The following is a 26,416-nucleotide window of genomic DNA, read 5'->3' on the forward strand; positions in this document are numbered from 1 at the left end:
CCCCTCTCCTCTTCTTAGAGATGCTATTGAGCCACTGCTGCTCTGAGGATACAGCTATGGCTCTGGTGAAATTTTGTAATGCACAAGATTGTCATCTGATCAATGATGGCATCGGGGAAAGAAACTTTCCTCAATGACAATTCCCTCTGGGAAATCCCTGAACACTGTATTCTGCTACCACTGTAATGGATGTTTGTATGGAATGGATATTGCTCTAGAGAGATGCTAAACTACCTCGTTGTATATTGCTTAGCAATGTGTCTGATTCTTTCAACCACTCACTAGATATTTACCGAATGATATCATTGGTTTTCATTCAAAGACTCAAAGTCTTTTCAAACTTATTAAGGATTAATTCTAATTATTTTACTTTCTATTGATTTACTCAGTTGATTGAATTGGGCCTTTTGTGATTAAATTCATTTGGAGAGGGTCATAACTAGAATGCTGACCACTCAACAAATTCAGCAAACTTTTTAATGCAACTAACTTATATATGTACAAGGAATATTGCTAAGCATTGGAGCTATAGATTTAAATAATGAAATAACCTTATTCCTCAAGGAGCTTATGTTTTTCTGAATTCCATTCTTAAGTTATAAATTTTCTTAGGCACAGCCATTTATGAAGACCCTCTATTAAGTTATAAAGGTTCTATGATCTGCATTGTTGAAGGATATATGTAAAGCAATGGAATCATATTATAGTAAACAAAGATAAGAACCCACCTTTACTGCTTTCAGAGTTTCCTCCCACATCTCTGCATATATGCCTAAGAGAAAATTTTCAAAAGTTATTGAAAATAATTTCACATTGAAGTAGTTTTTAAAGATTATTTAAATCTTTATAATGAGTTGCCTATTACCTTGAAGCTCAATCAGTTCCAAATTCATTTTTTGCATGGAAACAAAATCATTTTGTCCTTTTGTTGTAAAATAATCTACATCTTTTTTCAGTTCCTTAAGAGCCTGGGAATGGAACACATGTAGTTCTTTTAAATAAAATGGAAAATACAGACTAAGGATGAATTTTTCATTATTTAATTTGACTGAGTAAATATTTATTAAGCATAAGAAAGTTGTAATGGGTGATGGTGATAGATATGGAACCAGAAAGATGTGAGCTGCAGTATTGTCCTATGTATTTACTGGTTATGTGATCATGAGGAAGACACTTGGCTTTTCTCACTTCCCATCCCCTTGTCTCTAAAAGGGGGATAATAGCATCTACTTCATAGGGTTGTCATGAGGACACAATGAGATAACAATTTTTCACAAGAAACTTTCTCAACTCCACTGTCTTGTCTCTATTAAGCAATTCTTATTTATCCTGTATATATTTGTTTGCATATTTTCTCCCCCATTGTATTGTAAGCTGTTTCAGGTCAGAGACTGTCTTTTGTCTCTTTTTTGTGTCTCTAGTTCTTAGTACATAACCTAGCTTTGATCTATTGAATATGTAAAGTACTTTGAAGTGATATATAAATGGTAGCTACTATTAAGCACTGGCCAAATGCAAGGCAGTAGAAAAACAAATACAAAAATTAATGGGACTTTACAGCCAAGGAAGTTACAGTTTAATAGGTTGTGGGTTATAACATACCCAAATTTAAAAAAAGCTTTCATTGAATAGCAAGTGGCACCTGAGCACTTTGAAGGAAGATAGTTATTCAAAGCCATAACTAACAACTTCGACATTCTAGGCAATTCATTTTGAGGGTGAATAGAGACCATGAGATGCTGCCCCATAAGTAGACAGGATTTGGTCCATCAGCTCCCAGACCATTTCTTATCCTGTGGTCAATTATCAATTAAGGAATAATTTTTGTTCTTATAAAATTTGAATAAGTTTCTTAAGTATTTTGGAAATGAGAACTTTATCAGACAAATTTGACAAAAAGATTTTCCCAGTTAGCTATATTTCTTTCTCAATTTCTCACTGCATTTGTTTGTTTATATCAAAAAACTTTTTAGTTTTATGCAATCAAAACTATTCATTTTATCTTCTGTGATCTTCTCCAATCCTTGTTTGGTAAGGAATTGTTTCCTATCCATGTATCTGAAAGAAAATTTCTTCCTTGCTCTTCTGATTTCTTTATTATGTCACCCTTTAGATCTAAGTCATATATCCAATTATAATTTAGCTTGTAAATGGTATAGGATGGTCTGTATAACAAGTCTTTGCCAGATTGCTTTCCCATTTTCCAGTGGTTTTTGCTGAATAGAGAATTCTTATCCCAGGATATAGGATAACTGGATTTAACAAAAAACCAGGCTACTGTGTTTGTTTGTGTTCCACCAATCAAACTCTTTATTTCTTAATCAGTATCAAATCATTTTGATGACTATGTCTTTGTATATTAATTTGAGATAGTCATCAAAATGATTTGATACTGATTAAGACCTTGACCCTTTTCTTTCTTCTTTTTTTGGATTATTTTCCTTTAGATTATTAAGTTCTTATTCTTTCAGATGACTTCCTTGATTATTTTTTTCTTTCTCTAAAAGTCATTCTTTGGTGGTTTAATAGACAAAGACAAATTACTTTACATAGTATTGTTATATTTTTTGTTATATTCTTATACTGGTTTAGACTGATTATGACTAATATTATTCTAATTCTAACCCCTAATAAAAGTTTGCCTATGACTAATATTATTCTAATTCTAACCTCTAATAGAAGTTTGTCTCTATTTGTATAAATAGTGTTTTATAGTTATATATAGTTCAAGTATTTTATATATTCTGTTGAGTTTTATTGATGATATACAAATCTTATGATTATGTGGATTTATTTTATATCCTACAACTTTGCTGAGGATACTACTTTATGTATCTTTTGTTATTAATCATATGATTTTGTTGTTTTTGTCATGAACATGGTCCATTATGATTTTAGTTCTCTTATTGAACCAGTTCTGCATTCCTAGTATAAAATCATGTTAATATTGCAATATTTTATTTAAATTTTTGTGTCAACATTCATTAGGAATATTGTTCTATCATTTTCCTTCTCTATGGTGACACTTTCTCAATTTAGGTATAAAGACCATATCTGTATCATTGAAGGAAATTTTAGAGAACTTCTTTTCCTATTTTTAAACAGCTTATATAATAATGGAATTAATTGTTCTTTCATTGTTGAAAGAACTCAATTATAAAGACATCTGGTCTGTTTTTTTCTCCTTAGGACCTCATTGATGGTGAGTTTAACTTCTTTTTCTGAGACTGAGTCATTTAATTTTTGTTTTTTGTCCTATTCTTCTGGATATTTCATATATTTTCTTAGGTTTTTGTAAGGCAAATGGGGTTAAGTGGCTTGCCCAAGGCCACACAAGCAGGTAATTATTAAGTGTCTGAGACCGGATTTGAACCCAGGTACTCCTGACTCCAGGGCTAGTGCTTTATCCACTATGCCACCTAGCCGCCCCAATATTTCATATTTTTGTAAATAATCATCTGTTTAAAATAGATTGTCAATTTTAATGATCCATGCTTGGGCAAGAAATTTTCCAATAATTTTCTTTATTTCTTCTACATTTGTTTTGAGTTCTTTTTTCATTTTTGAAACTGGATCTGATTTTCTTTTCTCTTTTTTATAGATTAGATTAATGATATATTTATATATTCTATTGCTTTAAAAACCTCCTTTTTAATCATTAACTTAATGAGTTTTATTTACAATTTTGTTAAATACGATTTTTAGGATTTATAATGAAAAATTTGAGATTAAGAGAATAAATATCAAAGAAGGGATAGGACAGGTACTGTACCACTGTATTCTTCCCTATTTAAACCATATTTATAGAATAGTATTTTGTTCTGGATATCACATTTTATAAAGAATGTTAATAAACTGTAATTTATCCAGATATATATATAATCTTATGGATAAAAATGATGTGATGTTACATTTTATTTATATTCTTATTAATCTCTTTTTCTCTTTTATTTATGAAAATATTAAAAGATATACTGTTTCTTTTGAGGACTTTTTTGACTATGGTCCAAACATTTGGGTATTTTTTTTTCATTATTGTCATTCTTTTTAATGGATCTTTGATCCATATTCTCCAATCTTTACTTAATTTTAGCCATTTCTTCAAAAGCTCCTTATTTAATATAATTTTTATTGCATTCTTTTATGTAAAATATGTTTAATATTTGTTTTTATGCATTTGTGAAATTTTATAGCTTAACATATGGTCTATTTTGTGTAAGGTGCTATGAACAGCTAATTTCTATTCCTGCTTCTATAACCATTTCTTTCTATTCCTGTACAAAAATTGTCAGAAGACTATTATATCTAACTTTTCTACAATAATTTTAGGGCCTTTCTCTTTTCCCTTTTTATTTTGGTTGGATATATCTAACCCTAAAAAGGTTTTAATGAGGTCCATCTTCCCTGTCAAAGTTTTGCTATCTCTTTAACTTATTCAGCTAGTCCTTAATGTATTATTTCTAGACCTTTGTTTTATTTGACTTCTATGAATCTTGAAGATATCATTGTTTTGAAGGCAATCATCTTCCCCATTAGAATGTAAATAATAAATAACCAAAAATATTAATCTGGAAGAATAAAAAGTCAAGAATATTCAGAGAATTAATGAAAAAAATACAACATCGCAATATCAATAGCAATATCAGTTCTCAAAGCCATAATAGTCAAAACTATCTTGTCCTGGCTAAGAAATAGACTGGTAGATCAGTGAAACAGATTACTATGGTCAATATTCAATGAACCTAGTAATCAAATGATTGATAAATCCAAAGATCCAAGGTTTTTGGGATAAAACTCAGTATTTGACAAAAAATGTTGGGAAAACTGAAAACAATAGGACACAAATTAGGAATAGAACATTTATCAGGATAAGATAAAAATGGGTGTATGATTTAGACATAAACAGTGACACCATTAAGAAATTAGAACAAGGAATAATCACCAGTAAGATCTATGGGGATGGGAAGAATTCATTACACAAAATGAGAAAGGGAGTATCACAAAATGTAAAATAGATCATTTTCATTATATTAAATTAAAAAAAAAAACATTTGTACAAATAAAGCCAATGCAATGAAAATCTAAGCAAAGCAAAAATCTGGGAAACAATCTTTATAGTATCTCTGATAAAAACCTTATTTCTCAAATATAAAGAGAACACAGTCAAATTTATAACAATTCCTCAACTGGTAAATGGTCACAGGATATGATCAGGCAGTTTTCAGATGAAGAAATCAAAATTATTTATAGGCACCTGAAGATGTGTTCTATATAATGTTTGATTAGAGAAATGCAAATTAAAATAACCCTAAGATACCACTTCACACCTATCATATTGGCAGAGATGACTTAAAAAAATGATAAATGTGGGGAAAATGGGACACTAAATGCACTGTTGGTGGAATTATTAACTGATCCAACCTTTCTGGAGAGCAATTTGGAATTATGATCAAAGGGCAACCAAACAGTGTATACCTTTTGATTCAGCAATACCACTACTAGGTCTGTATCCCAAAGAAATCACAAATAAGGGAAAAGAACCTGCATGTGTAAAAATGTTTATAACAGTCCTTTTCATGATGGCAAATTATTGGAAATAGAGGGGGTTCCCATAAATTGGGGAATAAAACTCTATTATAGGAATGTAATAGAACACTACTGTGAAATAAGAAATGATTCACAGGCAGATTTCAGGAAACCTGGATAGACTTATATGAGCTGATGCAAAGTGAAATGAGTAGAACTGGGAAAACATTGTATGCAGAATCACAACATTGTGTGATGATCAACTAGGAATGGCTCAACTCATCTCAACACTATAATGATCCAAGAAAAGTACATGGTGGAAATTGCTGTCCTCATTCAGATAAAGAACTGATGGACTCTTTATTCTTTTTGTGTGTGTTTTTTCCTTTTGATCTGTTACTTCTTTTACAACTGTGACCAATATGGAAATATGTATACATGATAATACATGTATAAGCTGTATCTAATTGTCCTCCAATTTTGGAAGAAGAGAGTGGAGGAAGGGAAAAAAAACTGGGAATTCAAAATCTTGTAAAAATGAATGTTAAAATTATAATTGGGGAAAAATAAACTTCTATTAAAAATAAAAAATAGAATATAAACAATAATCCCTATGAAGTCCTTTTTTATGCTCATCTGTCTATAATATACCTTTTATATTTCTTTAGATGCCTATATTTCTATGCCAGTCTCTGTTCTGATGTTTTAAACAAGAATGTTTGAAATTTCTCTATTTCATTGAAATTTTAAGGTCCCTCTGTGGGATTATATTCAATTTTGTTGGGTAAATTATTTTTGATATTGTCACATTCTAGGCACTCCACTCACATATATATATATATATATATATATATATATATATATATATATATATACATAGAGAGATAAATATCTATATAGATAGATAGATTTATATATATATATATATCTGCTAAATCTTGCAGGATTCTGACTATGATTCTTTGGTGCTTGAATTCTTTATAAGGGGATGATTGCAACTTGTTTTCTCTGATAGGGAAGCTCTGGATTTTCTATATGATATTCCTGGAAGTTTTAATTTGGGGATTTCTTTAAGGAGAGGACTTGTGTATTTTTCTATTTTCCTTTACTCTGTGGTTCTTAGAGATTTGGCAGTTTTCTTTCATGACTTCTTAAGATATATTTTCTTTATGATCAAGGTTTTCAGGTAGTCCAATGGTTCTTCAATTAACTCTTCTTTATCTTATTTCCAATTAAGTTGTTTTATATATGAGATATCTTACTTTTTTTCTATTTTTTCAGTCTTTACATTGTTTTAATAGTTCTTATTATTTCATTTAGTCACTAATTTCTATTGGTTATTCTTATCATAAGTTACTGATTCTCTTTCCAAGTTTTTTCTCTGAAGTTCTGATGTTTTTCAATTCTTTCTCCTATTGCTCTCATTTCATTAATAATTTATTTTAAAGAACCTAATTTTTGAAGGGATGGGGAAGTCTTGATTCATTCTTCTATGAATTCTAATTGATCTTTTGGACAAGCATTTTCTTTTCTTTTAGAGGTTTTCCTGTTAGGTGTGTGGGAGTTGTTCTCTTCTTCTGGTTACATGTCTTGGCCATCCTGGTATCATAATAATTATCCTTTTTTGTTTACTTCTTCTTGGGGACTTGAGTGACTGCATTAAGGATCTCTTCTACTGGGTATCAAGTTTTAGGTTCCACTTCTTCTAAGGATTGGGATCATGCTGAGGTTCTGCTTCTCATCTTGGAGTAGAATCTTGGATTCTACCTCTAGAAACAGATCAGAGCCACCATGATGAGAAATCTGTACTTCAGGGACCATCTGTAGTTCATCCTCCTACAGAGATCAAGACAGGAGAAACTGAGTTGTATGATGCTAGGGAGATGAGCTAAATGATGGTAGCAGAGTTGTGTTGCACTACTTCTTTCTCTTCTGTTATCCTAGTCAGTCCCTTGAAAGGAATGGGCTGCTTTTTGAACTACTCATACAAAATAAATTGAAACCATTAAAATATTTATTAGTAATGCTTGTGGAGGGGTGGCTAGGTGGCGTAGAGGATAGAGCACCAGTCCTGGAGTCAGGAGTACCTGGGTTCAAATCCGACCTCAGACACTTAATAATTGCCTAGCCATGTGGCCTTGGGCAAGCCACTTAACCCTATTTGCCTTGCAAAAATCTAAAAAAAATAGTAATGCTTGTGACTATTGAATTGATTCCAAGTCTGACTTGTGCTTTTACCTTCATTAGACCATAAAGTTATCCCCTTCCAAATTGCAAGTTTCCCCATCACAGTTTTGATATATTGTGGACAGGCATAAGAAATTAAATGAAAATCATCGAGGAGTTTGATGGAAACCATAGACAATACACAAAGATCAATAAATGACACAGAAAAAAATTTAGAAACTCCAAAATGCATAATATTTATATATAATATTGTATTATATAAACATATTTCATCTTCAATACCATAATAATTCAATCTTCTCCTGTGGTATAAAGGACCAAAAAATTCTACAGATTTTCCATCAGGGATGTCATGTTCCTAACCCCCCACAATGTGGAAGGGGTAGTTGAACTTTGAATTATTCTTACTTGTGTAATTCACTTATTTATGTTTATGTGATATACCATCCTTTTCTACAGACTGTATATTTTTCAAAGGGAATGTGTTTCTTCTTTACATCTCCAACAACCAGAATGGTGCACTGAACAGATGCTTAATAAATTATTTGTGGAACTAAATAAATATGGGCTATAGAAATTAAAACTTTTATATATATACATATGCAGATTTTATATATATATATATATATATATATATATATATATCCATATTATATGTCCATGTAATTGTAAGTATTAGAGACAGGCTCAACAGGTGGTGACAGGATTTTTGTGAAGACACTATTCTTTTCTTGAAGGCAGTATCCTCATTGGTGTCCTGCTGACCTGATTTTCCTGTCCTTCCATTACTATGGATATGTATTGAATTTATTGACAATTCTAGAACCAAGTTTCATTCAAGATCAAAACAGGATTAGGAGAAACTAGGCCTAAAGAATAAGCTCAGTGAATAAGTCTCAAATAATCTAGAAGAAAAAAGGCATCATGAGGGTATGTCTTGTAAATTGAATTTAAGTGAGGCAGAGCTGTGTAAAATCTTTGGCCTTACTCTCTCCACTAATAAAGTACAGTAGCAAAACAAAAGTTAAGATGACTGATCATGGCCCTGGATATAGAGTAGAAAATAAAGAAAGTTCTTGTTGTCAAAGAACTCACATTCTGAGGTGACAATGCTTATAGGACAAATGCACAATCTTAGTGGTCCTGGGGGTCCCGTGGTACACCTAAAATGCAAGGCCTAAGGAATCTTTAGTTTGCTGTATTGAGAAGGGAAGTATCCCAATAGGATCTTCTTTAGCAGGGTTCTGTATGGCACCATTGTATTCTGCATTTTGAAAAAAGTGTATTAAAAACTGAAGAGAAGAAAAATATTTTTCCCCTTGTTTTCTCTTGTAATTTATTTTGGTAAGGGTGATTATGTTCTGTTAAATTTTTCCCCTTTCTCTTTTTTAAAGAGCAACTCAGAGAACACTTCCCCATTCTGCTCACTCAATTTTTCTTAGAACTTTAATATACTTTTTTGATAGTTGAGAATCTCTAAGAGATTCTATGCATCTTCATAAGAATGATCCAGTGAAAACATTGGAATGCCATCTTTATTTCTTTGTACTACATTCTTAGAGATGTTTTCCCTGAAATTTGGGGTCTCCATTTTTGTGTCCAATAGTCGATCTCTCTCTTCAGAGTAAGACTTTCCCCTCTTTCCCCCTAATAATCTACAAAATGACTCTTGTGCCTGACTATGGTGTTTAGGAGCTACTCTTAGAAGTTATTAATGCTAAGTTACATATACAAAGTAGTAATCTAATTGAGCCATTTTTCATTATGATGAAGAATTATTTGCATAATATATCTGAGTCCAAATGTAGCTAGTATAATCAATTAATATTTTAATTTTGTATGGTTAATCAATCTACACTTGTATTCAAAGGGTTTATAAGAGAATAAGTTGTTGATTCCAATCTGCCAAATTACTCTATTGCCCAACTATATCCATTGTACTCTTGGATAATGTGTAAAAGAAACTCTTATGCACAGGACTATTTCTTTTAAAAAACAGATAGTTTTATTGATATCTTTTTATATCATCTATTTTTTCTTCCATATCTCTGTAATAAATTTTAAAAGAAATCAACAAAAAGAATCTGCATGTTCAAAAAATCTGTCATTATATGTATTGTTCTGACATTATATACATTGTTCCATCCCCCATCTCTACAAAGGAGTTGGGGTAAGTGAATTCTCATATACATCTCTTCTTTTTTTTAAAAAAAAGTATTTATTTAGGGCAATGGGATTAAGTGACTTGCCCAAGGTCACACAGCTAGGCAATGATTAAGTGTCTGAGGCTGAATTTGAACTTGGGTCCTCCTGACTCCAGGGCCAGTGCTCTATTTATTGTACCACCTAGCTTCCCCATATATTTCCTTTTTTATGGCCAATCTTGATCCTTAAATTTTTGCCATACTTAGTTCTGATTACTTTGTTGTCTATTTCTATCATTATAGTCACTGCATTCTGTTTATCTAGTTCTGCTCATATAAGTTTTTCCATGTTTCTCTCTATTCACCTCACTTGTCTTTTCTTACACCATAGTCATAGTCCAATAATCCACGTCTTACAATTTGTTTAGTCATTTCCCAACTGCTGGGTCACAAAGAGGTCTGCTATGAATATTTTAGTATATACAAAGCATTTCAATTTGTCATTGACTTTCTTGTAGAAATTTATAGTCAAAGGATACAGATGCAGTCACTTTCATCCCATGATTTTAAACTGTTTTCCAGAATTGTTGAATTTATTTGTGGCTCTACCAACTATGCATGTATACTCATCTCTACATAATCATTTCAATATTGATATTCCCAATTTTTGTAACTTTTTGACAATTTTCTAGATTTGAGGCCAAACCTCAGAGTTGTTTTGATTTGTATTCTTATTATCATTAATGATTTGGAACACTTTTATGGTTGTTAATACTTTACAATTTTTAAAGAACTTTGTTCATATTCTTTGACCATTTTTCTATTGGGAAATGGCTTATGGTATTTTATATTTCTCCCAATTGTTTACATATCTTAGATGCTGGATCCTAACTAGAATTTGATCCAAAAATCTTTTCCCCCAGTTGTTGCTTCCTTTTCATTCCAGATGCATTAATCTTGTTTCTACAAAAAAGCCTTTACATTTCATCAAATGTAATCAAGTGATCTATTTTATATTTATTAAGTGCTTCTATCCCTTGTTTGTCCAAGAATTTATTCCCACTAATTTCTGTGATTAAAAACATTACTCTATTTCTATTTTTTAAAGGCACAGTTAAATCTTTAATATTCAAATCCATTTTGAATTTATTTTGGAATATTCTGATATTAGTCATTTCTGATGCTACCTCGCTAATTGGGGTATATTCAAGATGACAGTTGGTGAACAAAGTTTCAAACATAATAACATAAACATAACAAATATATTAAACCCTCCTCTATAACATGTAGATGTATTATTTAGAATACTAATATTACCTCAGTGTTTTCTCTATTTCCTTTGCTTAAGTAACCTATCTTGTACTTACTTTTCTTATTCTGTAGTTTTCCAGAATTAAAAGTCTCCGTTTTTGATCAATTTCAAAGATACTATTTTCTGTAGTACATATATCACTCAGACGTTTTTCCATTGCTACAAGTTCTTTAGTTCGATATTTTTTCAATTCTATCTTCAGATATTCCTATTTATACAAAGGCCCACAATTACTTTTTGTAAGGGGTTAATAGACAGAGTACATGGCCATGAGGAGTTCATCCTGAGAGTCATGAGACAGGGACAACGGGAATGTCCATACCAGAGTGCTCTGAACTCAGGAAGGAGCTCTGGCCCTTCTCTCTGTTTGTTCTCTGCCTTTCATCCTTATCTTGTTTAAGATTCTCAGGAAGGAGCTTTGGTCCTTATCTCTCTGCCTTTCATCCTCATCCTGCTTAATCCAGTATATACACCTTTTGTGGCATACCCATTACTCTTTCACAGTGCCTGGAGATTAGGAATGTTAATAACAGGGGGACTCAGCTTATATGTACCCTTACTCAGCTATGTGAATTAGAGATGTAGAGATGTGGAGATGTAGAGATGTAGTGTCCTGTTAATAAAACCTGTTATGTATCTCTCCTGGTTGAACTCTCATTATTGAATATGCTGGCTGTGTTCATGTGGCACCATGAAGACCTTGGAACAAAGGTAGGACCCGACTGCCCAAAAGGAAAAATCAAAGGACTTTTCAACTTTTTCTTTGAGAAGAGATACAGACATATGTAGCATTCACTGAAGAGTATGCAGAAGCAAAGAAAATCCTATTCATCAAATGAAGATTTAATTTGTAAGGACAAAGGAAAAAAGAGAAATGTATAAAAAATTTCCAGGGAGATATTCTGTGTTACTTGGAAAGAAACATAATAAAATTGCTATTTTTTATAGGTAGCAAGATGTAATAGATAGCTGTCCTAGAAGTCAAGTAGATTTGTATTTGAATCCTCCCTCTAATGCATAGGCATCCTTTCCGAGTCATTCAATCTCAAGGGAACTCTAAAACAATCAGTTGCAAAGTAAGTGCTCATTTGAATCAGCAGAAAAAGTTTCAACACTGGAAAGTCCCCATGCCAATAAAATCATAGATGTGATCCAACAAAATATTTTCAAAGTCATAAATAATATTCTAATAATCATTTTGGATATGGATATATTCAACAAATAATCTGACTTACATTAATTTTTATTAGTCTTTCTTTGAAGTTGGCTCCATTCATGTGCTACTTGGTAGCATTGTGAATCGTTATTTATAATTTTGAGATAAAAAAGTTGTAGTATCACAAATTTAGAGGTCTTTAAGTTCAGTCTTCTCACTTTGCTGATGATGAGGCTGATAGATATTAAATGACTTGCCCAGGGTCACAAAACCAAGTAATGTCTGAGGCAGAATTTGAACTCAGATTTACTCCAAGTCCACTGTGATATCCAGTTGCCTAAATCCTTAGCTTCATCCTACTGCCTCTACACTAGTGGTATGCACCTGTGTGAGCTCTAGAGCCAATTGGTAATTAATAGGCAATCCCAAAATGTTGGAATTAAGAGGGGTATGAAGAAGTTGTGCTGGATAACTCATCCTGGGCATGAAAGTACCTGTCCCTTCCAATCTACTCCTTTGTTGTTGTATCATTTCAGTTGTGTATGACTTCTCATGACCCCATTTGGGGTTTTCTTGGCAAAGATATTGAAGTAGTTTTCCATGTTTTTCTCCAGCTCATTTTACTAATGAGGAAACTGAGACAAAAAGGTTTAATTGATTTGCCCAGGTTCACAACAGCTAGTGAGTATCTAAAGCTGGATTTGAACTCTGGTCTTCCTGACCCCAGACCCAGCATTCTGGCCATGGTGTTAGCTAGCTAACTCCCAATCCCCTAAAAATGACATATATGACAAGTCAGATACACTAAATCAACATCAACAATAAGAAAGGTCTTGAGAAGTATCGTTTTTAAAAGAGACATATACAATAACATCAGAAGTCACATCTCACAACCTGGTCACAAAAGAGGAGACAGGAAGACTAAAAAGTCATTATAGATCTATATTGCTATTTAGGAAAATAATGAGGAATTATGAGATCTTTAGTTTATCAAGAAAACATGAGGTTGTGTTGGCATTCTCTATTCTGAAGGATTGTAAAATGCTTAATACATTTTAGAAAGAATTTCATTAAAAAAGAGATTCAATACTTAAAATTGCAAAACAGTTATTTGGAAAAATCACTTTTGTGGTATATTTCATTCCCTCATGACATTGGGAAAAAATGAGATGTTATGGGACAACATTTATGCTATTAGTATCTCTACAAAAAAGAGAACAAGTCAATTATAAAAATTACCCTATTATTTGCATATCTTCTTGTTTGTATTTTCATCATCCCAATGCCCAAATTCAATGACTCCTGTTCGTAATTCTGTTCTATTAAAAACAAACAGACAATAAATCTACTCATAGAGTTATTTATGTATGTCATACACTAGATATGCTAATTTCATTACTGAGTAATGACTTGGGAACTCTAGATAATGAGGCAGCCTTTTAAATATTTTTTCTCAGTAATTACTGTTTTCATGTCCCTTTCTTTTCCTTCCACTGGCTTATTTATTCACATTGATTTCTTCTTTTTCCTTTTCTCTTTTAATGCTAATCAAGGCTGACCTTATATCACCTAAGATGGAAATAACCCAGTGCTACCTACTTCTTGCACCTACTTCTGACCAATCATTTTTCTGTGAGTTATCTCCCATTTCTTCTGTATAGGTTCAGGGAAATAGGACGCACTTTAGTGGGGTGCAAATAAAAGGAGGAAGGATGTTCCCGGAGGTACTTTGAGTAAGAGTAGTGGATTTGAAGTCTCAGACTTGGACACTTCACAAGCTATGACCCTCAGTCTTTTCATCCCTAAAATGGGGCAATAATGAAATCTACCTCACAGGGTTATGGTGAGGATAGCATGGGGCAATACCCATACAACAGTGCTTTAAAATGCCTTAGAAATGCTGAGTGGTGTCCAAGGAAGGATCCACCTCCAGTTGACTTAAAAAAGATTTATATGAGAAGCTGAAACCCAACTGAGGAGTAGAAGCTAGATTAGAATATCCAAAAAGAACCTACCTAGTTCAGTAAAGTAATAAAAATAATTCATAATTCTAGGCATCCAACACTGAATCCAGTTTGGATTTTTGAAAATTTAATCCTGAATATATTTAATTAATTAATTTTTATAAGCTAGATTTTTTCTTTTTCTTTCATTTTTTTGTTCATCCCTGTTTCCACATGCACCCTTTCTCCATTAGTTGGCTCGACTCTTGCCCCAGATGAGAACTCTATTCGTTATCATTTCTACGATTGTTACATCTGATTTTATGGTCTGATGTGCCTTCCATATAGTCCTAGGAAAAAGCTCTGCCCTTTTCCCCATTAAATAACCCAAGACTTAAGGGAAAGGAACAAGCATTAATTAAACATATTCTATGTGCCAGAGTAGCTAGATGGCATAAAGGTTAGGATCTAGAATCAGAAAGACCTGAATTGAAATCTGGCATGAAACACTTCCTAGCAGTGTGACCCTGGGCAAGTCAATTAATACTGATCATATCAGTTTCCTCATCTGTAAAATGAGCTAGAAAAAGAAATAGCAAACCCACTTCAGTAGTTTTGCTAAAAAAACAAAACAAAACAAAAAAAAACAAGCAACCCAAATGGTGTCTTGAAGACATGGGCAAATATTGGACATTCCTGAAAAAGACAACAATAACTTGATATCTCAGGCACTGTACCACTTTTACATAATTTAATCCTCACAGCAACCTTGTGAGGTAGGCATTATTTCCCCCCATTCTACAATTGAAGAAATTGAGGCAGTCAGAGGAAACGTGACTTGTATCAGGTCACACAGTCAGTGTCTCAGGTCAGATTGGAAATTAGATCTGCCTGATTCCCAGTCCAGCATTCTGTTTATTGTGATACCTGCTTTTTAAGTTTTAGAATGACTTTTTAATAAGTATTTAAAATAATCTTTTGCATTAAAAGGTAATGTTTCATGAAATATGAAAAGACAAGTTAAAAAGGTTAGATTAAAGGGGTGGCTAGGTGACGCAGTGGAGGGGCAGCTAGGCGGCACAGAGGATAGAGCACTGGCCCTGGAGTCAGGAGTACCTGAGTTCAAATCGAACCTCAGACACTTAATAATTACCTAGCTGTGTGGACTTGGGCAAGCCACTTAACCCCATTTCCCTTGCAAAAACACCCTAAAAAATTAAAAAAAGGTTAGATTATAGTTTATTATATCTTATAGATTATAGTTTATGAATGGAAATGAAAATATTCTTTAAATTATTGATAAAGGAACATATTATTTCTTTAGGAGATGGGGGGAAGAGGAAGCTGACAAAAGAAAGTTTTCAAGGCTTTATTTCAAACTTTTTAAAAAAAAATGTAGAAGGAACATTGGAATCCACAACATTAAGAATGGGGATTAGAAGATAGTCACAAGAAATAAAGGTTTGTCAGCTCTTTTATTGCAGTGTCTTTAAAAATTGGAAATTGAGGGGATACCCATCAATTGTGGAATAGCTGAACAAGTTGTGATATTATGATTGTAATGGAATACTATTGTTCTATAAGAAAAATCTGGAAAAAACTTACATAAAGTGATGCAAAGTGAGCAGAACTAGGAGAGTATTGTATACAATGATAGTATTATTATACAATGAACTACTGTGACTGACTTATTCTTAACACTAATTGATCTAAGAAAATCCCAAAAGACTCATAATGAAAAATGCCTCCAAAAATCTGCCCTCCAAAGAAAGAACTGATGTAGTCTGAATGAAGATCAAGCATATAATATTTCATTTTCTTTCTCTTTCCTTTTTTTTGTCTGTAAGTTTTCTTATACAAAATGACCTATGTGGGGGGGGGCGACTAGGTGGCGCAGTGGATAGAGCACCGGCCTTGGAGCCAGAAGTACCTGGGTTCAAATCCGACCTCAAACACTTAATAATTACCTAGCCGTGTGGCCTTGGGCAAGCCACTTAACCCCATTGCCTTGAAAAATCTAAAAAAAAAAAAAATCTAGTGCTCATGGAGTCAGTGACAGGGAGGGCTGATTACAGTAGAGAACAGCACAGGCATTCAAAATGACCTATATGGAAATCTTTTATATGATTTTACATGTATAACCTATATCAAATTGCTTACCAACTCAAGGAAGGGAAAAGAGATGGAGAGAGGGCTAGAATTTGGAACTCAAAACATCAAAAATGGTTTTAAATGTAATTGGGGAAAATAAATATTATTTTAAAAATTGAACTATAGCTCTAGATGTGGATAAATACTATTTATAATCACTGTACAAATTTTACTGTATGCCTTGAGGAGATAAATTCAGTTATAACATAGGCGTTACACATAATTGTAGAAAATTTCAAAAGGTTCATATACTTGCTCCTTAGAAATCACTGTTGTTTGTTTTCATAATTCTAACCTAATTCTTGTGCTAATTTACTTAACTTCTGATTTCTAACTAATGAAATCTGTGACCTGTCCTTGTCTATAAGAAAAGCAGCAGGAAACTTGATCATTGAAATATTAAACTCTTAATGTGTACCTGAAATCTGATTCTTGAGGGTTTCAAATTCTTTGATATTTTCTTCATATTCCACCTGAACCATTTTTACTTGAGGGATAAATATTTCCAATTCATTTTCCTTTTCTTTGACCTCTGCAACTTGTGTAATACAGTTTTCCTTTAAAAATGATTGAGAAACATGACTTTGGTTACATATTTCTTCAATTATAAAATGAAGAGGTTAGTGTAAGTGGTATTCAATAGAGTTGGGTAATAGGTCACTTTATAAAGACAAACTCAATCAGGCATGGGTTTAACATTTTCTATTTAAAATATTCTTTAAATATTTGGATTTGCATGATACATTTGAATGACTAAACTGAAAATTAATGACATAAATGACCACTTTATATAGAAGTAGATGATTATGATGGAATGCCACTGTATTGTGAGAAATGATGAGCTGGTTGATTTTAAAAAAATAAAATATGAAAAGACTTGTATGATATAATGAAAATTGAAATGGTCAGAACCAAAAGAGTAGCAGCAATATTGTTTGAAGAATAATTGTGAGTGACCCAGTTATTCTGAATATTTTAAATGTTCAAATCAGCTACAAAGGAACTATGAAGGAAGATGCAATTATTCATCTTTAAGGAAGGAACTGATAATTAGAAGTGTGCATAGTAAGGCTTTACATATATTTATAAGTCTGTGTCAAATGGTGACCTTTTATGGTATAGGGTAGGTGGGGAAGGAGAGAGGGAGATAGTTCAGAACTACATTTAACAAAAAAGCAAATAAAAATTTTAAAAATAGCACCTTTCAATATTTCAATTATCAGCAATTTTCAGTGAATAGGTAGTAAAACAGGATACATAGAAATCCTAAAAATGTGAGCTCAAATAAAAAATTTAGGAAAATGATAATTAGATAAACTAAGGGTATGCTGGTAAAGTTTAATAATGGTTCCCCCCCTAAAAAGTGTACATGACATACTTTAAAAAAAGTCTTTTTATAATCTTCTATCTTTTGTATGATCATAATTTTCCCCAGCATACTTACCTAAATCCCTCACAGAAAGCTACCATATCCATATAACAAATACAATTTTAAAGACCAAAAAAAAAAAGCAAAGAAAGAAGGGGGGGGATCAGCAAAATTGATCAGTACATTGAAAAAATATGTGTGATGTCTAACAACTGTGTATCTTCTACCTCTATGAAGGAGTGGGTTGGAAATGTTTTCTCATATTTCTTTATTTGAGGCTACTTGATCTTGTATTTTTTTTAACTTTTGATTTTTTGGTGTATGGTTATTTACATTTACATTGATGTAGTTACTATGCTTTTTATTTCCTTGGCTCTCTTTATTCATTTTTTTCTTTTTTAAAAAATTTGCTTATTCATTTTCCATCACTTCATATGGATCTTTCCATGCTCCTCTATATTATTTATTACATCTTATAGTTCAGTAATATCTGATTATATTCATGTACCTCAATTTATTTAGCCATTCCTCAATCAGTAGGTATCTGATTTGTTTCCAGTTTTTGACTATCATAGAAAAGTTCACTACAGATATTTTAGCACATATGGACACTTTCTTCTCATTGATAGGGTATAAACCCGGTAATGAAATCTCTGGTTTAAAGGAAATTGACATTTTTGTTATTTATTTATGTAATTCCAAATTGTTTTTTAAAATGATTGTAATGAGGGAAGCCAAGATGATAGAATGAAGGCAGGGACTTGTCTGAGCTCCCCCCAAAATCCCTCCAAAGTCTTTTAAAGAATGATTTTAAACAAATTCTAGAATGGCAGAACTCACAGAAAGATAGAGTGAAACAATTTTGTAGCCTAAGACAGCTTAGAAAATTGATTGAAAAAGTCTGTTACATCAGGCTGAGAGGCTTAGTCTAATGCTAGCTGTGCCAGGTAGCCTGAATCATTGGCAGTAGTAGTGGTTTCCACAGGCAATAAGGAAATTACCTGGATCAGAAGGAAATTTAAGGGGTCCCTTTGCTTGCCTCAGGGGCAGGAGTCTCTAGCATTGCCTGTGATAGGCTCTGGTTAGATCTGGGTCACAGTTCTGGCCTTAGTCCCAGTGCGAGGAGGAGCCACAGCACAGCAAAGTTTGCCTGCTCAGGGAAATAGTTTCAGGGTTGTAAAGAGTGCTTGTGATCACTCACAAACAAGTGCACAGTACAAGAGAATATAAACAGGCCTCACCCTAAATCATACCTTGGAAGAGGCAAAAACTTGCAGTCCAAATTATCTTTGAAAACAGCTACACAAAAAAAGCTTTAAGTTTGGGACAATGTCTATCTACCTGGGAAGCAGAGCCCCACTTCATTATAGAATTTAAAGTCAAATATAGACTAGAAACTGAACAAACAGAAAAAATTGATATTATGGTGAAAATAAAGATCACAACACATGCTCAGGAGAAAACATAATCAAAATTTCACCAGAAAATCAAAACCTCAAAGAAAAATAAGAATTGGTCTAAGGTCATGGGAGAGATCTTAAAAGGATTTTAAAAACCAAGTAAGAGAGGGAAATTTGGGAAGAGAGGGAAAATTGGGAAGAGAAATGAGAGATACAAGAAAATCATGGAAAAAACCCTCTACATCTTGGTAAAGGAGGCACAAAATAATATTGAAGAAAATCACACCTTAAAAGCATAATAGACCAAATTTTAAAAGGGGTAAAAAAAAGTTGCCTTGGAAAGGAGAATTGGCTATATATATATATATATATATATATATATATATATATATACATACATATACACACACACACACACAAAGATTGATTGAAGAGAAAATCTTCTTAAGAAATAGAACTGGCTAAATAAAAAAGGAGACACAAAAGCTCACTGAAGAAAATAATTCTTGGAAAGTTAGAATTGGGCAAGTTGAAGATAATGACCTTATGAGACATCAAGAAGCAATCAAACAAAATCAAAGGAATGAAAAATAGAAGAAAATATGAAGTATCTTATTGGAAAAAACAACTGACTAGGAAACTAGATACAAGAGAGATAATTTAAGAATTATTGGATTGTCCAGGGCAGAACCAAGATGGCAGCATGAAGGCAGGAATTCCTGGAAACTTGTTCCCCAAAACACTCCAAAAGCCATCAATCATGACTCTAGCCAAAATTTAGAGGGCAAAACCCACAGAAATTTTGAGTGATATAATTTCCCACTCCAAGACAACTTAGAAGATCTGCAGGAAAGGTCTATTTCACAAGGATCGGGGTTGGACATAGCCACAGTACATCCACAGCACAGTGCAGCTGGGCTGGAGCACACCAGCTCCAGCCTTCCAGGAACAACCCTGTGCAGCTCCTGAGTGTCTGGGGGGTGCCTGAGTCCATGGCAGAGGGTGTGGTTTACAGACCTCTTGGCCCAGGGATCGCCAGGGACAGCCTGAAAGGGTGGTAAGAGAACTCTGCTGCACCAGAGTGAGCCCGGAGCAGCCCTTCCCAGAACTTGCCGTGAGAATTGGGAAAGCCAGCCTGCACCTCTAGAGTGCAGCCCACAGATAGTAAGGGGATCAGGGGAGACTGCAGAGGTCTCTCTGCTCTCCCTGGGCAGGACTCAGCTGTTTGCCCACACTCAGATCCAGTTTACAGTTTAGGCTCCAACACCACCATAGCCAAGCAGGGACCCTCCTCACAGTTCCAGGGCATTGGAGAGGGCCTTTGGTCATCCACACAAGAGCACAGGCAAGAGAGCAGTCAGAGTGTCTCATAAGACTTTGGAGGAATTAAGGTCCCAGTGGGGTGTCCCAAAACCCACCTAAAGCCTTGGAAGTATGGTAAATCAGTCATAGGCTGAGGAAATGTGCAAACAACAGAAAAAGAAGAATCTGACCATAGGAAATTACTTTGGTTCCACACCGAATCAAAATACATACTCAGAAGATATCAAAGTCAAAGCTTCTATATCCAAAACCTCCAAGAGAAATAGAAAATGGGCTCAGGCTATAGATGAGCTCAAAAAAAAACAACTTTGAAAAGCAATTAAGGGAGGTAGAGGAAAAGTTGGGAGGAGAAATGAGAGTGATGCAGATAAATCATAAAAACTGAGTCAGCAGTTTGGTAAAAGAAATATAAAAAAAATTGAAGAAAATAAAATGTTAAAAACAGTTTAGGCCAAATGGAAAAAGCAACACAAAAGGCAAATGAGGAGAAGAATGCCTTAAAAAGCAGAACTGACCAGCTGGAAAAGGAGATTAACAAAGCTCTCTGAAGAAAATAACTCCTTCAAATGTAGAATAGAACTAAAGGAAGACGATGACTTAAAACTATACCAAAAGAACCAAAAATTAGAAGAAAACATGAAATATCTCTTTGGAAAAACAACTGACTGCAATCCAAGAAAGATAATTTAAAAATTACTGGGCTACCTGAAAATCACACCAGGAAAAGAGCCTAGACTTCATTTTCCAAGAAATAATACAACAAAATTACCCTGAGATCCTAGAAGCAGAGGGCAAAATAGAAACAGGGAATTCACCTATCACCTCTATTATAGCCAAATTCCCAGACTCCCAAGTTAAAGAGAAAAAAACTAAAATCTGCTAGAAACAGGACTACACAGGATCTGGCAACATCTACATTAAGGGCTCTATCATATTAGAATATGATATTCCAGGAGGCAAAACTGAACATCCTCTTTCAGGGGAAAAGATGGATTTTCGATGAAACAGGGGACTTTCAAACTTTCCTATTGAAACAACCAGAGCTGAACAGAAAGTTTGATCTCCAAGTACAGGACTCAGGGGAACTATAGAGAAGGCAGACAATAAGGACTAACTATGTGGAACTTAATGATTTTGAATTGTTTGTATTCCTGCATGGGAAGAAGACACTGATAACTCATATGAACTTTCTCATTTATAAGAGCAGTTAGAAGGAGCATATATAGACAAGGCACAAGAAGGAGCTGAATATAATGGTATAATATAGTACTAAGATGGAGTCAATGGGTGTTAAAGGAAAGTACTGGGAGGAAGGGAAAGGAGACGAAGAAGGGGCTAAGATATTTCACATAAGAGTCAAGATAAAGCTTTTGCAATGGGGGAAGGCAAGGGGGAATGAGGGAGCCTTCATTCTCATCAGAAATGGCTCAGAGAGGAAAAAACTTAATAGGGTTTAGAAATCTATCTTTCCCTAAAGAAAAATGAGAGGAAAGGGATGGGACAAGGGGGAATGCAGTGAGGGGAGGGAGGAGTGGGGAATAGAAATGAGGGAAGATTGTGGGAGAGAGTACTCAGATACAACAGACTTCTGAGCAGGGTCAGGGTAAAAGGAGAGAGAGAGAATAGAATAAATGAGAATGGGGAGGAATAGAGTGGAGGGAAATATAGCAAGTAGTAACTGTGGGAAAAGTAGTGAAGCAACTTCTCTGGTGGACTTATGATAAAAAAGGCAACTCATCCCAGAGACAGAGCCATTGGAATCTGAACAGAGACAGAAGTACACTTTTCTTTCTCTCTCACTATTCTTGAAGTTCTCTATCTTTGGGGGAGGTAGATGGTGGGTTATTTTTACTCTCACAACAAAATTACTGAATAATATAAAAATAAATAAACCAAAAAAAGCATTATTGGATTACCTAAAAGTCATGATCAAAAAAAAAAAAACATGGATGTCATCTTTCAAGAAATTATCAAGGAAAATTTCCCTAATAGTCTAGAATCAGAGTGTAAGAACGAAATTGAAGGAATTCACCAATTACCTCCTGAAAGAGGTTATCCCAAAATAAAAACTCCCAGGAATATTACAGGAAAATTCCAGACCTCTCAGATCTTTGAGAAAATTCTTCAAGCAGTCAAAAAGAAACAATTCAAATATTGTGGAGCTACAGTCAGGATAATATAAGATTTAGCAGCTTTTTCATTAAAGAATTACAAGTCTTGAAATATGATATTCCCAAGGGCAAAGGAGTTAGAATTTCAACCAGGAATCACATACCCAACAAAACTGAATATAAATCTTTAGGGAAAAAAGTGGATATTCAATGAAATAGAAACCAGAGCTAAATAGAAATTTGTCAAAAGTATAAAAAGGCAAACAGGAAGAAATCATAAGGGATTTGATAAAGTTAAACTGTTTATATTCCTACATGGGGAAATGATATTTATAACTTCTAAAAACTTTCTCATTATTACAGCAGTTGGAGTTACATAAACAGAAAACAGAGAGTGGTTTGAATGTGATGTATGATTATCTAAAAAAAAATAAAATTGAGGGATGAGAAAGAAGAATGCACTGGGAGAAGGGGAAAGATAGAGGTAGAATGGGATAAATTATCTGACAAAAAAGACACCTGAAAGATATTTTTCAGTGGGGGAGTGGAGGGGGATGAGGGAAGCAGGGAGGGGATGTATGAACCTAGCTCTCATCAGAATTGACTCAAAGAGGGAATAATACAGACACTCACTTGATTATAGAAATCAATCTTACCATAAAGGAAAGTAAAAAGGGAAGGGGATAAGAGAAGGAGTAAAGGAAAGATGATTTCTATCTATAAAAGGAGGGCAGTTTGAGGTAGGTAAAAGAAGAAAAACATGAGAATGAATAGGATAAAAGGGAGGAAAGAATGGGAAAAAATGGGAAAAATAGGATGGAGGGAAATATATACTTGGTAATCATTATTGTGAAATAATTTTTTACATGAGGTTCTTTGATGTAGACTTCATTTCTCAAACATGTAAAAAGCAAAATCAAATTTATAGAAATCCATTCCCCAATTGATAAATGATCAAAGGATATGAACAGTTTTCAGACTAAGTAATAAAAGTTATCATGAAAAAATGTTCTAAATCACGACTGATGAGAAAAATACAAAGTAAAACAACACTGTCAGATTGGCTAATATTGAAAAGGAAAATGACAAATGTTGGCGAGGATATAGGAAAATTAAAACAATAATGTATTAAACGATGAAGTTGTATACCAATTCAAACATTCTGGAGAGCAATTTGAATTATGCATAAAAATCTATAAAATCATGCATACCTTTTAACTGAGCAATATCACTCCTAAGTCTGTATTACAAAAAAATTTAAAAAACCAAAAAGGAAAAGTACCTATGTGAACAAAAATACTTATAGCAGTTCTTTTAGTGATGGCAAAGAATTGGAAATTGAGATCCATCAATTTGTTGTTGAGGTCCATCAATTGTTGAATGGCTGGATGAGTTATAAATGATTTTGATGGAATACTTTGTGCTTTAAGAAACAAGTAGGATATTCTCAGGAAAAACATGGAAAGACTTACATGAACTGATTCATGTGAAATGGGACAGCAAAATTTCAAGATAATGTACCATGCATAATTTAGCTGTTCTCAGTAATACAATGATCCAAGACAATCCTATAAGACTTACAATGAAAGGTAATGTAAATCTCCAGAGAGAGAACTGGTGGAATTTGAATGCAAATCAGATACTTTTTCTTTATTTTTCTTGGTTTTTTTTTAATCTTTGTTTTCTTTCACAGAATGACTTACATGGAAATGTGTTTTGCATGACCACACATGTATAATTTATGTTAAATTTCTTACCTAGTCAGTGATGGGGAGAGAAGGGAGGGAGAGAATTTGGAATCCAATTTTTTTGGAAAAAATGTTAAAATTTTTTTTTATATATGTAATTGGGAAAAAACAAAATATCAAATAAGGAAAAAAATGTTTGTACTGTTTTAGTTCCACCACCACAATTCTACTGTCCTTATTATTCCATCAACCCTGGAGCATTGATGGCAAATTGTCATTTTTTTTATCATGCTAATCAATTTGCAGGATATAATATAAAATCTTACAGCTGTTTTAATTTGCATTGCTCTTATCATTTACTTGTCATTTGGAGTTGAATTTGGAGTGATTTCATGAGATTGTGAATATTTTGCAATTCTTTTGAGACTATTTTATTTCTTTCTTTTTTTTTATTTTAGGCTTTTTTTGCAAGGCAAATGGGGTTAAGTGGCTTGCCGAAGGCCACACAGCTAGGTAATTATTAAATGTCTGAGAGTGGATTTGAACCGAGGTACTCCTGACTCCAAGGCTGGTGCTTTATCCACTATGCCACCTAGCCGCCCCGAGACTTTTTATTTCATATGATTATTGGGTTTTTATATATGTATTTGTTATATCTTTTATATAAATTATTTGTATATATATATATGTATTTATATATATGTGTGTGTATACATAAAATCTTTACACCTCTCTTCCAGAACAATGCTAATTCCTGCAAGTGACAGAAAAAATACCCCATGGCAGGACCTCCCCTCTCTGATTATATAGTCCACATCTGACCTATACCCGCTTTGTGGTCACCTTCCTTATTTGTCTCAATAATTCCTCCCTGGGTTTATGCCTTCCCATTCCCTAGAGCCAGTTGCCTTCAAAAGTTCTAACTGGTATTTCCTTTTCTGTTTTACAAAGTTCTTGACAATTTTCTGGTATTATTTCTTGCATTATGGTATTCATTTTTTTGGAACTGTCATGTTCTTTTGGGTGACTTATAATCCTTAGGTTGCTTTTGGATATTTTGAAGATCAGTATGCTTTGTTTGACCTGAGGGCATATTTTATTTGACTGTATTGCTTTTTTTTTCTGCTAGATTATACTTCAATTCTGTGCATTTAAATTATCTATCAGTTGTTCTCTTTTTTGTTTCTTTGGTGAGACTTAACATCCAAGATTCAAGTTTTTCTATGCTACAAATTATTTCTGTTTTAAAGGTCATCAATTCTGCCTTTTTAATTTTCACTTTTCTTTTAATTTACCCAGGAACTGCATCTTGTTCATGTTCACCTCAAATCCCACAAATTCCTCAAATTTTCAAATTAAAAATCCTCAGTCTCATAAAGTGTTGAGTCATTTTCTTTTGTTTGCAGTATTTAATTATTGAGATCTAAGTTTATTTACTAGATCTGGAGGCCAAATTTCCTTCTGTTATTAATGTTTTCTCTGTGGATTTATCCATCATCATCAAAGTCTTTAAGCTTTCTTCTTCCTGAGATCTTTCATAATTTCATTCTTTTCCCCAAATTGCTCATTTTTTGCTTCTCTCCTTTTTAAGAGGGGGCTGAATTTCAAATTACCTCAGCTTCTCCCCCATTAGGCAATTCATAGTTAAATGGTCTAAGTCTTTGCCCCAAGTGGCTCTTTGGGAGACAGAATTAGACAAGAGCTGGATGCTGGTCTCTTTCCCTCAGGCTTAGTGAAATGTTGCATAGCACCCCCATCCATAATGTTCTATACTTTTCCCTCTCTTTCTCAGTTCCCTGGTTTAGCAGTTCAGAATGCTACCATTAAAAAAAAAAGAATGCTACCATACCAGTGCTATTGATTGCTGTCATTTGGAATTTGGAGCTCTGAGGTTTTTGAACAAGGTGGGGACATAAGAGAAAATACTGGGGGTTACAGTCGAGCTCCATTTCAAGGCCAGGCACATATTCTGCCCCTTTACCTTCACTCTCCTTCAGAGATCATTGGTGGCACAGAATACTGGCCATTGAGGCCCCAGCAGACCCCTGCAGTCTGGATCTCCTCAACACTGGAAAAAGGCAGGGGCACTGGGTGTAGGGTTGTGTT

General features: G+C 33.6%; 1 protein-coding gene across 1 annotated transcript in view; it reads right to left on the bottom strand.

The window, feature by feature from the left end:
• The window catches only part of CCDC175 (coiled-coil domain containing 175), a 105,951-nt gene that overhangs the window by 10,643 nt on the left and 68,892 nt on the right, over positions 1 to 26,416 (bottom strand). Inside the window, exons 14-18 of the mRNA XM_074235919.1 lie at positions 16,838 to 16,976; positions 13,565 to 13,644; positions 11,225 to 11,377; positions 866 to 968; positions 729 to 772 (exon numbers count right to left, since the gene is read on the bottom strand). Coding sequence (XP_074092020.1) covers positions 729 to 772; positions 866 to 968; positions 11,225 to 11,377; positions 13,565 to 13,644; positions 16,838 to 16,976 — 519 coding nt within the window. The remainder of the gene's footprint in view (positions 1 to 728; positions 773 to 865; positions 969 to 11,224; positions 11,378 to 13,564; positions 13,645 to 16,837; positions 16,977 to 26,416) is intronic.

Source organism: Macrotis lagotis, chromosome 4, assembly GCF_037893015.1.
Source record: "Macrotis lagotis isolate mMagLag1 chromosome 4, bilby.v1.9.chrom.fasta, whole genome shotgun sequence".
NCBI classification, from domain to species: domain Eukaryota; kingdom Metazoa; phylum Chordata; class Mammalia; order Peramelemorphia; family Peramelidae; genus Macrotis; species Macrotis lagotis.